This window comes from Anopheles coluzzii, chromosome 2, assembly GCF_943734685.1.
Source record: "Anopheles coluzzii chromosome 2, AcolN3, whole genome shotgun sequence".
NCBI classification, from domain to species: Eukaryota; Metazoa; Arthropoda; class Insecta; order Diptera; family Culicidae; genus Anopheles; species Anopheles coluzzii.
Window position 1 is genome coordinate 118,751,744 of NC_064670.1, and position 13,156 is coordinate 118,764,899.

Here is a 13,156-nt window from a genome sequence, read left to right on the forward strand (position 1 = left end):
TCTATAATTAATGTCCATCTCACCTTGAACCGAACCGAGCCGGTGTGTGTGCCCTGTGGGAAAACGGCAAAAACACGCGGGCAAGGGCAAGCCAATAGTGCACCACGGTGGCAGTGAAAACAGAAAAATCAAATAATAGCAACAACGGAATGGACCCGTCTCGGAATGACATTGTGTTGTGGAGCCATGTTTTGCGACGGGGTTTCGCTATTGTGATGCCTGTCCCCCCCCCTTTCTGTGGGGTTTACAAAGCGGTCAGTTTAATGTTTAATGTGAATCGATACAAATAAACACGTTCGCTGCGCTGTTAAATAGCTCATTATTGATTTAAAGAGGCAGGATGTGCTTGTGCAGCTTCTGCTGCAGTAACGGAGCCAATCTGGTTGCAACAAACGATTCGAACTCCTTGGAGACAAACCACTGTCGCTGTCGTCAATCAATCAGTCGTTTTTTTGGGTTCTTGTCGTCAAGATTTCGGATTTGAACTCCTGCAAACATTATGTGATATTATCTACATCCTCTCCACTAACCCAACCTCTACCGGTGAGTTGTAGTTATGATTTGTTTTCATTTTATTACACTACCACTTAAAAAAGAATCGGAACTGATAGACAGAGAGAGAGAGAGAGCCCGCTACGATCGAATCTCAAGAAAACATGTAAATAACTTATCCTCACACTATCGACGCAAAGCTCAGTTTTCCGCGCGCTTTTTCCCGCCCCTCCTCTCGCTTGTACTTTTCATTACACTGCACTAACGACAACCAAAATGCAACAAACAAGCATGAAATCAGAAACAGGGTCCAACGGAACACGTGACACTTGCACGAATTTTGTTTTCCAGTTCTTAACAATATGCAATTACAGCAAAAGGCAAACGGCTTAGATTAGTTTTCTCTTCCCCACTTTGTCTCTCTTCTCTTGCTTGCTTTTACAAGTTTGTTCATTTCCAAAAGCGTTCGCAGTTTTGCGTTCGCGAACGTGTGATACATATCGGTATACATTTCCATTTAAAGTTCTGCTACACAATTAAATCCAACCGAAACTTTGCCCCCGCTTTTCACGGTGATGAGTGTATTGCTCGTTCGGCGTTTAATATCCGCAATCATTTATGGCTCTCCTGTGTCTTTCACGCTCTTTTTTGTAGTAAATCAATTAATCTAATCAACATCGCTGACGCTTTAAGGTTCGTCTGTGTGCTACTAGTTGGTTTTAAAACAAATGTGTCTAACTGTTTAAAATCAAACTTTTGCACAGTAATCTCTTAAAGGAAAGTGTACCTGTTTCTATACATACTATATTGTTTGCTTTTCCTAATTTCTCGTTCCCACGTTTTCTTTTCTCACAATCAGGCATTTTGGTCGTTTGACAATGACAACAACAAGTGTTCCATCCTGCAAGTGCTGCTTAGAGCTTCCGTTTTTAGATAGTTGTTTACCTAACTTACGCCGCTACGTTACGCTTAAACCTACAGTGCACTTAGTTTAGTGGGAAAGAAGTGTTTCGACTGTGTGTCTGTTGGATTTTGTTAAATATTAATATTACAATTTGGCAAAACGGAAATGCCGCGCGCCTGCAAATTGTCTGTATGCTTTCTTTTCTGCTAAATTAAAGCAATAGTTAACAACAAACATAATAACACGAAACAGATACAGCTAACCGCTTGCGCAAATCTCAAACCACACGCACAAGTGTATGAACGGGAGGCGACACAAAAAAAATAAAGAAAATACTTAAACACTTACGTATGTTAGCGAAATCGTCTGCAGGTATATCGGGAGGGTTTACATGAAATTACTTCACCTTTTCTGTTTGCACTTGCTCCACACACTTTCACGCGCATAGTAAAGCTCATTTCGAAGCAGCTTTACCGTTTCCTTTTTAACTAATTATCCTGAAAAATTGCTGTACCACAATTTCAACCATCATCATCATATCGGCATTTGTAACAATTTGGAAAAGAATGCACGATTTTATAGAAAATTTGTTCACCCAGTAAAGCATAGAAAACACAAACGTCGCAATGCACACGGGTCGTTTAAGTACGCGTGAACCAATACAATTCACCTATCGTCTACCAGGCGCCTCGTGACGTTCTGTTTACCGTGCAAATCGTTTTCAGAATTTTCCCATTTTGAGGTATGGTGAATGGAGGAAAATAAAGAATTGTATCTAAGAGTATGTGGGAAATTAAATATAAATACTCCTCTACAGAAAGAGTCCGTGTGTTTTGCATTGATGATTCTATCGCTCGTTAGTATCTCGTGCCTATCTGCTAGACTCGTCTGCTACTAGAGAAGTTACAACCTTCCGTGTTACTGGTTCCGTTGCCGTGTGAGTGTGCACGTTTTTTTGTAAGTTTGTAAGCGCAAAATGTTGTGTTTTTTTTGTTACTAATTCTTCATAGACTATACTAAACTTGGTAAGAAACCATATTAAACCATAATTGTCTCCTTCCGTTCGGCTAGGTGTCGTGTGTACTGTTATCATGATCATTAAACGCTACGGTAGGTGTGCAGGTTACAATGTTTCTCGTTTTACTAGCGCTACGCTGAAACCTCCGAATAAGTAGCTACCGTAACACTACGTCAATCATTTACAAACTATGTACAACCGTGTGTCCTTTTTTGTTTTGTTTTAAACCTTTTGCGCAGCTCCCCGGTTCTACAGGTTCAACTGTGCATCACACTACTGCGCCGTGTCATAAATATCTAACAACAAACAAAAATTCTATCCTCATCTCATCCTTCTTCCCGCCCGCCATTCCTGTTGCTACATGATTGTTGGTCATAGTAATATCATGAGTTTCAAGCGTTTTCTAAATATATGTGCCTTCCTCTCGCGTCGTCTTGCCCAGGCTTCCCTTTGTCGTGTACAATTGCGTGTAGCACATCGGTCAAAGCGCCCTCTTTTTTGTCAAACTATCACAACCACACAGTACCCTCCCCTCCTCTAGCGAAAAATCACAAAATCTAGTAGAACGGGTTGGCGTAATATCATACACACTCGTCCTGGTTCTGCGCACAGTACTTCGGGAAGATCGGTTCCGCCCGCAGGCCCAGCTCGAGCAGATGGTTCCGGAACACCGACATCCGATTGTACACCTCGAGCGGTACCGACTCACTGTACCGCTCCTCGGTCGGGTCGGTCCACAGCCGCTCGGCCAGGGCGGATGCGCGCGGCCACAGCCGCGCGTCCAGTATCGACTCGTCCACCTGCTCCGTCCACATGCACGCCTCACCGCCCAAAATCTGACGCATCTGCAGCGTGGTAAGCTTCATCTCCTCCCACGGCCGATGCTTGTACACCGTCTGCCAGTTGCGGTACGGCGAGCAGGCCCCATCGCCCGTTGACCGCCAGCTGCCGAACCCGCAGTCCAGATACCACGCGTCCACGTGCGATATCACCAGACTGTAGCCGCTGTTGATGAGCTGGAAGTTTTCGGGCCACTTGCTGCCGCCCCACACCTGCACCGCGAACGTGTTCTTCGACAGGCACGGCGCACTGGTAAGCCCGCTCGACCACACGCCGACCAGGCGCGGTGCCGTCGCGTTCTGTCCACTGGCGAGCTGCAGCCGATGGTACGCCTGCAGCATAAAGTCGCACCACAGCGTGCGCATGTCCGAGTCGTTAAAGTGCTGCTGCCAGCACTCCAGGTTCACCTCGTCCCCGCCGATGTGGAAGTAATCCAGTGGGCCGACAATCTCCAGCAGCTCCTCGTACAGCTTCTGCAGGATCAGATAGGTGTTGTTGTTTTTCGGGTTGAGCTGTCCGCACGGTGGCTCGCCGCAGTAGTTGCTCCACGGCTGCTGGTTGATGCACAGGCTCAGCTCCCCGAGCCCGTGCTTGGGACCCCAGTCCCACCCATTGCCGGCGTGGGCCGGTGCGTCGATCTCCGGTATGATCTGGATGCCGCGAACCTTCGCGAACGCGGTCAGCTCCCGGACGTCGTCTGCGGTGTACACCTCACGCTCGGAGTAGGCACCGTACCGGGCGAGCTGGGGATAGTGGCGCGAAACGAACGGGAAGCTCTGCGAGTCCGTGATGTGCCAGTGGAACCGGTTCAGCTTCGAGTGGGACATGCCGACGAGGGTGCGCTTGATCGCATCCACCGTAAAGTAGTGCCGGGAGGTATCGAGCATAAGGCCACGGTAGCTGCGGGAGAGAAATAAAGCTTACCATATGACACCCAAAGAGATTTCAAGGTTTTTGAGGACTCACTTAAATTTTGGCACATCTTCAATGGACGCCTTGTTGAGGACCTTCAGCGTACGCTCCTCGTCATCGAACCAGATCAGCTGCTGCAGCGTGGTCAGTCCATGCTTTGCGCCAAAGAACGTGTTGGCAGTTATTTTTACGATCAACACACGTGCAGAGTCTATGAGAAAGGACGGAAAAGGTTTAAATTTCGAATTTCTAGGACATCATCCACTCATCTATCACTTACGCGTCACCGTCATGTTGTAGCTCTCGTCCGTGTGCAACGTCAGGTGCGTATCGCCCGACTTCTCCACGTGCACGTTCACCTCGAACGCGTCCACATCGTACCGCTTGTCGCTGACCAGCTTGAAGAAGTGAATCTTCCCCACGCCGGACGTTTCCGACCCACCGGCACTCCTTCCAACCGTGGCCGCATCGTTCACCTCCGTAGCGAGCGACCGTTCCTCCGCCCGGGGCAGCTGCTGCACCCCAGCCGGGACGGACGCCGCCGGCACCGCACCCTCGATCTCTTCCAGCGTCGCGCCGTGCGAAACCATCGCGGCACGAACCTCGGCCCGCAGCACATCGTACGCGTCGTGCAGCAGCTTATCGACCGGCTCGAACTTGGTCACGATTTTCACGTGCATGTCCGACAGCCGAAAGCGGGACGTTTTGCTACCGATCGTGGTGGCACCGGTCGGCTGCGGCCAAATATTGATCGGCCCACAGGTCATTGTACAGGTTAGGTAGGGGATACGCTTGCCGGGTGAGCTGCTGCTGCTGCCCGTGTTTGCGCTCCCGGCACCGGCTGGCGCTTGTCCTCCGTGCTGCTGCTGGTGCGCGTTGTTCGTGTCAAAGTCCTCCTCCGCCCCATCCACGAAATGGTGCCGCACGCACCGATTGTTGACACACCGGTACGTCCACAGCCGCTCGATGGGACTGTGCAAACGAAAAGAGAAAGTAAATTAATAAGTAATTCGATCAATAAATATAGGTATTTTGGTTAGTGTCGTAGCTTATCGTTGGAGCGTTGGAGTGTGTGAGAATATTATAATCTCTTCCCGCCCCCTGTCTACAATGTGCTCAAACCACTTTACTCAAGCATGCAAAAGCAAATATGTATCCATTTCCATACCGAACCAGACCAATTTTATGGTCTTAAGCAAAGTAAACCCCTCATCCATCTCTTGTGGAGTTTCCAACGGACCACACCAAGCAGAAAAAAATCGCATTCGGAAGCTAATTGTGCTTTATGCTTCCATTTCCGCTCATTAGTATGGTTTTATCGTCGCAGGCAAAATCGTTAACGGGCAGCCTCGTGACGGACTGGCTCGGTCCGAGACATTTACACGGATCATAAACTGTCGTGCCGAAACGTTGATTATCTGGTTGGCAGTAGAAGTGGGACCCCCACGTTTGTCGATGAGAAGGTATGCTACCGGGTAGCTGCTTCCTACCCACATCATTGTAGAGCGAGAAGACACAACCAAAAAGGGAGTTGCGCCCCCCGCATAACGAGAAAGGCGTGGTTGGTGCTTCATTCGTTGCCGCAAAATGGAAGTAATTCTTCAAACCAAATGTTACAATAAATTCGATTACATTCCTCACTCCAATAATTGTAATTTACTTTTTTGGTCCTTTTTTTCTTGGATTGCTTTTTATGCGCAGGAAACGAAACAACTTACTTTACGGGGATGGCACTGTCCCGGACGCTATCGCCAGCGCTCATCGGACCGCCGTCCAGGCTGCCATCGACGATGTGCGTGTTATAGATGCCCATCGCCATCGTGCTGGAGGGTTTGGTCGACTCGGAACTGTCATTCCAGTACAGCAGCAGCAGGAAGCTTGCCAGCGCACAGACGGACACTACCACGATCGCCTTCTTGAGGGCGGACCTCGTGAGGGCAATCTTTTTGAACATGTTTTTCAGCACCGTGACACGGATGTTGCGCGACTGTGTGGATGCTATCGAGGAGCGCTGCAAGAAAGGAAAGAATGAAATAATTGTTTATTTATAAGTACACTACAGCGCACGCAAACCTAAACTACACTAAATGGGGGAAATAACTTTAATTTTCCATATCTATTAGCCATCCAAAATTCGAATCTAAATCGGTACCAAAAACTTGCGACAACTGAATTATCAAATAGTCAAATTGTTCACCCTCACATTCTCACTACAACACCGAGCAACATCAATCAAAAACTGACACCGCATAAAAGGCAAGAAGAAATGTGTCAATCTGGAAATTCGGCATGGCAAATCCATCCGGACTCTCAGGACTCACAGCAGCAGTTTGACCACACTTTTACCGCATGCGACAATACGGCCGGAATGGATGGGATTTTTGGGGTTAGATCAGGCTGTTAGGAATTAATTAAATTAGGACATCTCTCAGGTGAACTTTCGGGTGCGTAGTTGCGGCATTGTGTCACCTTTTGGAAATAACAGAGTGATTTGATCTGATTTGAATGGACTGGTGGACGAATTCTGATGTCACTGGAAGTGTCGTACTGGTGAGAGAGAAATCATTCGTTGAATGAATGAATATCTATTATTGCAGGGTTTTCCAGGTGTTCTCATAGTTGTGGGACACTTCCTTGAACTTATGGGAAGTTAATTTCGTATGTTGGAAATTGTACTGTATGGCAACCTTGTTAGACAGGCTCCTTGGAAATTCTTATTAGAGTTGTCCAACAAGGATGCTATAGAGTCCAATTCCCTTTACATTAAGTTCATTTCACGTAAGAAGGAGTCAATAAGGTATCCCACAGCTATGAGAACTCCTGGAAAACCCTGTAAATGCATTTCAGCATTTATAAATGATTTAGATTAAAAGTGGAGCGGCAAAACGAGCTTCACGGTCTAATGAAATATAAAAGATGATCCAAATTAAATTAACCCAAATTGTACAGGCTTGAAGCAAAAGTCTTCTACCAGCAACTATTCCCTTTCCTGAATAACTAACTATAACCATCACAGTAGTGTCACAGTCACAGAGAACTTTCCGCTAAGAGGAATGACTTATGTCACATTAGCAGGCGCGCAAAGCTCCACTGTCTTCCATCTTTGTTCCATCTTTCATTCAAGTTAACATATCCAGGTGTGTGATAATCCGACACATTCTGCCAGCGAACTGGGAAAGAACACACACACGCCCGCGCAGTGGAGTGAGAGTCTATGGAAAGTTTTCTGATTATGCCCGTAAGAACTAATCAAGACTAAATTGGCGGCAAAAATGTGAATCCAACCAGTAGTAGAGCGTAGCCATAGGCAAAGTTCCAATGAACTCAAGGACGTTTGCGACATGCAGGCAGAGACAACGCGAGAAAAAGACGCGTCTCCGGGAAGTAGGTCCTTCACGGGTGCATTCACACTAACTAACATGGGTGAGTGATTATTATTAGCCAGACAAAGAAATAAACCCACTAATGAGAAAAGTCTTGCTGGAGGAGTTGGGCAGATGATGGCATGTAAAGGTAGGGCCTGGGATTGATATATGTGATGCTGTTTTGTTTGGTTGAAAGGGCTTTGTTTCGTACCCCCAGTCGGGCATGAATAGATGCGTTTTAGAGCAACATTAGAATGGGGCAAGGTTTGTATGGGGCCAACCATACAAAATTCAACCGTTGTGGTGTCCATTTTTTAAAAGATTCCACTATTACAAGCTCCATCGCAGATAACTGCCAGCTGTTAGGTGCACCAACAAATCATGAATGAAGGTAAGAGTTACAGTGCACAGTAAACCGATACGCGAAGCGCACAATGACCGGACAATTGAAAGCCTAACCGGGAAGTAACGAAACCCCTTTAGCCTCTTGTCTGGTAATGGACGGTCATCGCGTAGTACAGCATCAGCAAAACTTTCACCTTCGCTTCTGCTGTTTCCCCCAAATTGAAGGGTCATCATCATGATTCACGGGGCAAGACTCTTCGGGGCAAGACTCTTCACGAAACAGACCACAAAAAACCCCAAAAGACACAGGTAAGGCAATGTGACATTAGAAGGCAAAGATTTTTTGGCGAAAGTGATGCCATCGTCGGTTGCTGAACCCCACGGCCACGGGAGGCTGGTAATTAAATTTACTTAAAATGAATCGCGAACCGCCCCAAAAACGGTGTCCATCCGTCGTCGTTTTCGTCGTTGTCGTCACCGACGACGGGCGAAAGTGTGGCTTAAGTGTAGCTTTGTCGAGCAGTGAGGGAGCGTCGTGGAGAGTGAGTTTTTTTTTGTTATGCCGGAAGCTACTCGTACGGAACTACACGGAAGCTTCCCAAAGTGTGGCGCAGGTCCACGCAAAACGTTACGTAAAATCACTTAGAGGGACAGTTTTCTAACCAGTTTGTGAGGTGACGCACTGAACACCAGTTGGACACGACTTTAAAATGAACTTAAAGACAAAAGAAGGCAACGGAAAGCTTTTTTGGGAGTGATTGAAAGGGAACTGGAGCTACTTTACAACTTTATTACTTTGCCGCTGCATTAGTGTGTTTTCATGATCGCTAATAAAGATCTCTTTTTTAGGTTCGGACGGTTTGCTTACCCTACTGTTGTAGTCATGAGAGAGCAACATGTTTTAACTGTACGCAACCATGGATTTACAATACCTGCAAAGAGAAGAATTGAAAGAATAGGTTTATTAAATAGCTCAATTGCAGGCAAAATACCTAGATGTGTTTATTTTATTTTATTATAATGAAAACATACTCCTAACTATCATACATTTAACGTTAAGCGGCAACTTAAGCACGTATGCATTTAGTTAAAGCTCTTATCCTATTCTACAACCGAGCTTTTACGGCATTCGCTTCATTTACCAACAGGAAGACAACATATAAGACAGAGGAAATTTGCATCCTAAAGAAAGGTTGATCTACATGGCAAACAAAACACACACTGCTACACCTGCTCTCACAGCTGGAAAACTGCATTTGCGAATATTCTTCCCGCGCCTCAACTTCCTTTCTCCACAACTGGCAAACCAAAACCAGCCCGGACGAGCGAGCTTCCTATTCAGGATGTAGTAGCGTTTGGTACTGGGGTTTGGGAGGGCGAGAGACCTTGCTCAGCAAAAGAATACCGCCACAAGCAGATCTTTGCCGTGTCACACAGGCCCCGGTGAAATGAATTGCGAAATTTCAATCTATCTGAAATAATTGAATTGGAATTAGGTAGCACAGTCGTAGCCGTCGTAGTGGTGGTAGTGGTAGTAGCAAACTAGTCCACACCGTAAGTCACTCCCGTACTAGCGCGCCACTACTGGAGGTTGTACTTGAAATAAAACATCAACTAGAACAACACACAGAAAAAAACACAGAGAATGGTTGCAATATTCGCTTCCAGTTTTTGTTATTGCTGGTTGTGAAATGTAGGAGTCCTACGAAATGCCCCCCTCACACAGATGCGTCCCTCCTGTCGGGTCTGACAAAAGCAGAACGACGTCTCGTCGTTATAAACCGAACCAAACCAACGGAAGAGGGAAAAAGCTCGTTATATCTTTGCACAAACCCGACCGACCGAAATTTAAACCGAAATCCGTAGCATAGGAAACGGTACAACAGTACCAAAAGGATGGAATGGCGTGCAGGGACGACCGACCTCAACAACACGCGCGCGCTTACGTATAGTAACGAACCACGAATCACTCTTCTGGCTCGCGCTACATTCTCAATGACCGCGAAATATTGCGCTCTGCGTGATTCATCTGGGTGGGGATTATTTTTACCATACGGATCCGCCGGATGTTTGCGTTCTAGGAGGAAATCCCATCGTACTGTTCGGCTGCGTTCTGATCATGATGATACTGATGATGAAGTTGCGGATTTTTGGAGTCGGAGAGAAAGGGGACAAAATTGATGACGTAGACCCCGTTGTCTCCTTGGTGTAAAGGGAGTTCCAAATGTCAGGCATTGTAAGATATCAGCGTATCCTGCTGCTTTGCCTTTGGTAATATGTTGAAGGAGCATTTTCGGTTGTTGCGTTTATTTTAAGACATCTTCTGGATAGTACACTACGCAAAGGATATTTTAATACTATCATTAAAACAATTATTAAACATAATTGCTAATGAATGGAATGGAGCAACGCAGGCGGAGAAACCGAAACGTCTTGCAGGGGTTAAGTTGTCGTGCGTAATTTCATAACACGTGCGACCAGATATACAAGCAAAGCAAAGGCCTCAACTGTATCCTTTCAGGCGAAGCACGGGATCATGTGGGTTATCAAAATGAAGCTGAATGCTGGATCGGTTGGAACTAATTACATTGTACACAAATCATAGACGTTGCCCCGAAATAAGGCAAGTCCTTTCTTGAATGTGTTACAGATGAAGGTTTGTTGTTTCATTAGCTTTAACTGTTTTAAATATAGAGAATCTAAAGGAAAACTGTTAAGTTGTGAAAGGTAGAACTCTACTTCATGTAAAAGGATCTTCAGGAATAATATCTACAGTAATCTGTATCTACGTCAGTAACTTTCTGATTACTAGCTCAAAAATAAAACTCCGAACCTCAGTCGATCTGAAGCCGAAATAGATACCGAGGATTTTGAATAGAAACATCTCAATTCTGAATCCATGATGCTAAAACTGTGCGTCACGCCCATCCCGCATCCTGTAACCGAGACGACAGTGTATTTTAAAATTCTCATAACATTCGCATCGATTGCCAATATTGGACGTACCATTGGCCCATCCTGTACAGCATATTGGAGTCAACAGACAAAAATTAAAATCCCTATACGATGATCTCACCACACGAGGTCCTCCTCTACCACACAAACACACAAAGGAAGGCCGCAATAAAACCGCAAATGATTTGCCGCAAACTGACGCATAAAACGTGTCCAAAACTGTGTGGCCCATCCACCCCCGGGGGCGTATCGTATCGTGACCGAAGCTTCGAAGCTCATCTAATTAAGAAGGAAGCGAACGGACGGGCAGCAGCAGGAACCGGGACGCCATTACGTAAGTTATCGTTACCACAAAACTTATCGGAAATGAAAGGTTGTGTGGTACGAGAAAAGGAAGTGGGGGGGGGGGGGGGATTTCGAGGCGGGGAGGGTGTATTTTTAACGCATCCAATCAATATTGTTTACCAGCCACACGGGGGTAGTAAGTAAAAGGGCACCACCACCGGCAGCGGCCCATGCAGTTATTTCGGTTTTCCACTTATTTAATCACTAGCGGCGGTATACTTCGCTTCCGTTATTCAAATAGCAGGGAGAGAAGGGGAAAAGGGGACAGGAGAGTGGTAACGGAAGTGGTTGACATTTAGATGGTTTTGTTAGTTTTATTTATTTACGGCTGTACGTTGCTGTTGAGAAAGCTGTTCCTTGCTTTATTTGCTGCTTTTTTGCATTATTTGCATTTTTTGTGAAAGAGCTGCTAGTTACTAATTAGTTAATAACTTTATTTTCAACACAAATTGTTGCGGGGAAATAGTATTTCTTACCACAAAACACTCAATCATCGTTCACTTCTCTTTCTCTCTCTCTCTCTCTCTCTCTCTCTCTCTCTCTCTCTCTCTCTCTCTCTCTCTCTCTCTCTCTCTCTCTCTCTCTCTCTCTCTCTCTCTCTTACTGACGCTCACTTGCACGCACTCGAAACTGTTCCGTACACGCACCGGGCAACCACCACGTGCTCTACGCCAATGCACGCGGCAAGATGATGGGCAAAAAATCACACCAAACTAACCGAACCGATACCGAGCGGCCAACTAAAGAAAGCGTCGCTCGACAGCATCGACATCGGCTCTAGCAACCGGGGCACGAGCATAACACCCTAACCCGATCCCTCTGCTGTTCTGCTGCTGCATGACTTCCCTCTTATGATTCCCGCTCTTTCCCACATCCTAACCAACCTTAACAACCCGCAAACACAGACACACACACCCACAAAAAGGTGGTAAATAGTTTGCAGCCTAGCGCCACCCTAACAACCCACCCACCCGCACACGGTGTCATTATGTTCGCTGGCGCATTTAGCTTTCTTTTTAAGCGCAAAGGAACGACCCAATATGAGCAGAGGAAAAATTAGGCGCACACGGTAACCAGAAGCTAGCCGAAGGTTGAAGAACCAGGGAAAAGAACAACCAATAGATACAGGTGCAGCAGTAAAGCTTCTTCGAAGTGAGATAGAGAGAGAGAGAGATAGAGAGAGATGGAGAGAGATGGAGCAAGAGGGAAAGGGAACAAGAGGACTTTGAAACGGAAGTGAAGAGCAGTACACAAATCACGGCAAACGGTGGGAAAAGCTACGCGGCATGGTCCATGGGTGGATAAGCGGGTGAAAAGCTCTACCTTTCCGATGCCTTCAGGCGCAAACCTTCTCATTCATTCGGCACCGGTCGATTCTTCCAAACTACACTTACCGTTTTTGTCTATGTAGGGATGAGGGTGATTCGCTAGTTTCTTTTGTGGCAAGTTCTTGGCTCAGTTTAGTTTCCAAGTTTCGAAACATTGAACAGCAAATGAGGGGGAGGGTAAGTCTATTCAACACATTATTATTTGTGTACCTTGCTGACTTTTAAATTCTTGCGAAGGTCACGAAAAGGTAGTGAATGGTAGAAATGTTAATGTGGTAATATATTATAAAAGAAATATGTCTTGAAATGTTTTAAATGAACATGAGATATTCATTCTATACTAAAGTACATCAAACACGTTTAAAAATTATCAAAACTGCCAGAAGATGGTGCGAGAAAATACAAAAAAAAGAAAATTAATATAAACAAGAACAAGAAGAACAAATATAAAAGAAAAACTGATAAGCTCGGATGAAAATATGTAACAACAAACTATACAAAACGATAAATAGAACAATGATTTAAAGCATAGCAAGTAGACCCTTCATGAAACAAACAAAAAACAAACAAAAAGCATAGATAAAAGCAAAACATGAAATGAAAGATACACAAAATCAGATACAAAGATTTAAGTAAAGCTGTAATTATTGCA

The 13,156-nt window shown here is 45.6% G+C and overlaps 1 protein-coding gene across 13 annotated transcripts in view; it reads right to left on the reverse strand.

Annotated features, from left to right (window-relative positions):
- Window positions 1–548: 548 nt before the first annotated feature.
- Window positions 549–13,156, reverse strand: part of LOC120947909 (probable beta-hexosaminidase fdl) — a 359,113-nt gene continuing 346,505 nt past the window's right edge. For 11 of the 13 annotated variants that reach the window (XM_049607865.1, XM_049607864.1, XM_049607862.1 and 8 more), the window contains 5 exons: window positions 8,745–8,808; window positions 5,885–6,177; window positions 4,447–5,138; window positions 4,221–4,377; window positions 549–4,154 (listed from right to left, as the gene is read on the reverse strand). In XM_049607865.1, coding sequence (XP_049463822.1) covers window positions 2,996–4,154; window positions 4,221–4,377; window positions 4,447–5,138; window positions 5,885–6,177; window positions 8,745–8,774 — 2,331 coding nt within the window. In that variant the 5' untranslated portion in view covers window positions 8,775–8,808 and the 3' untranslated portion in view covers window positions 549–2,995. The remainder of the gene's footprint in view (window positions 4,155–4,220; window positions 4,378–4,446; window positions 5,139–5,884; window positions 6,178–8,744; window positions 8,809–13,156) is intronic. The other 2 variants (XM_040363733.2, XM_049607866.1) reach the window with 1 other exon arrangement.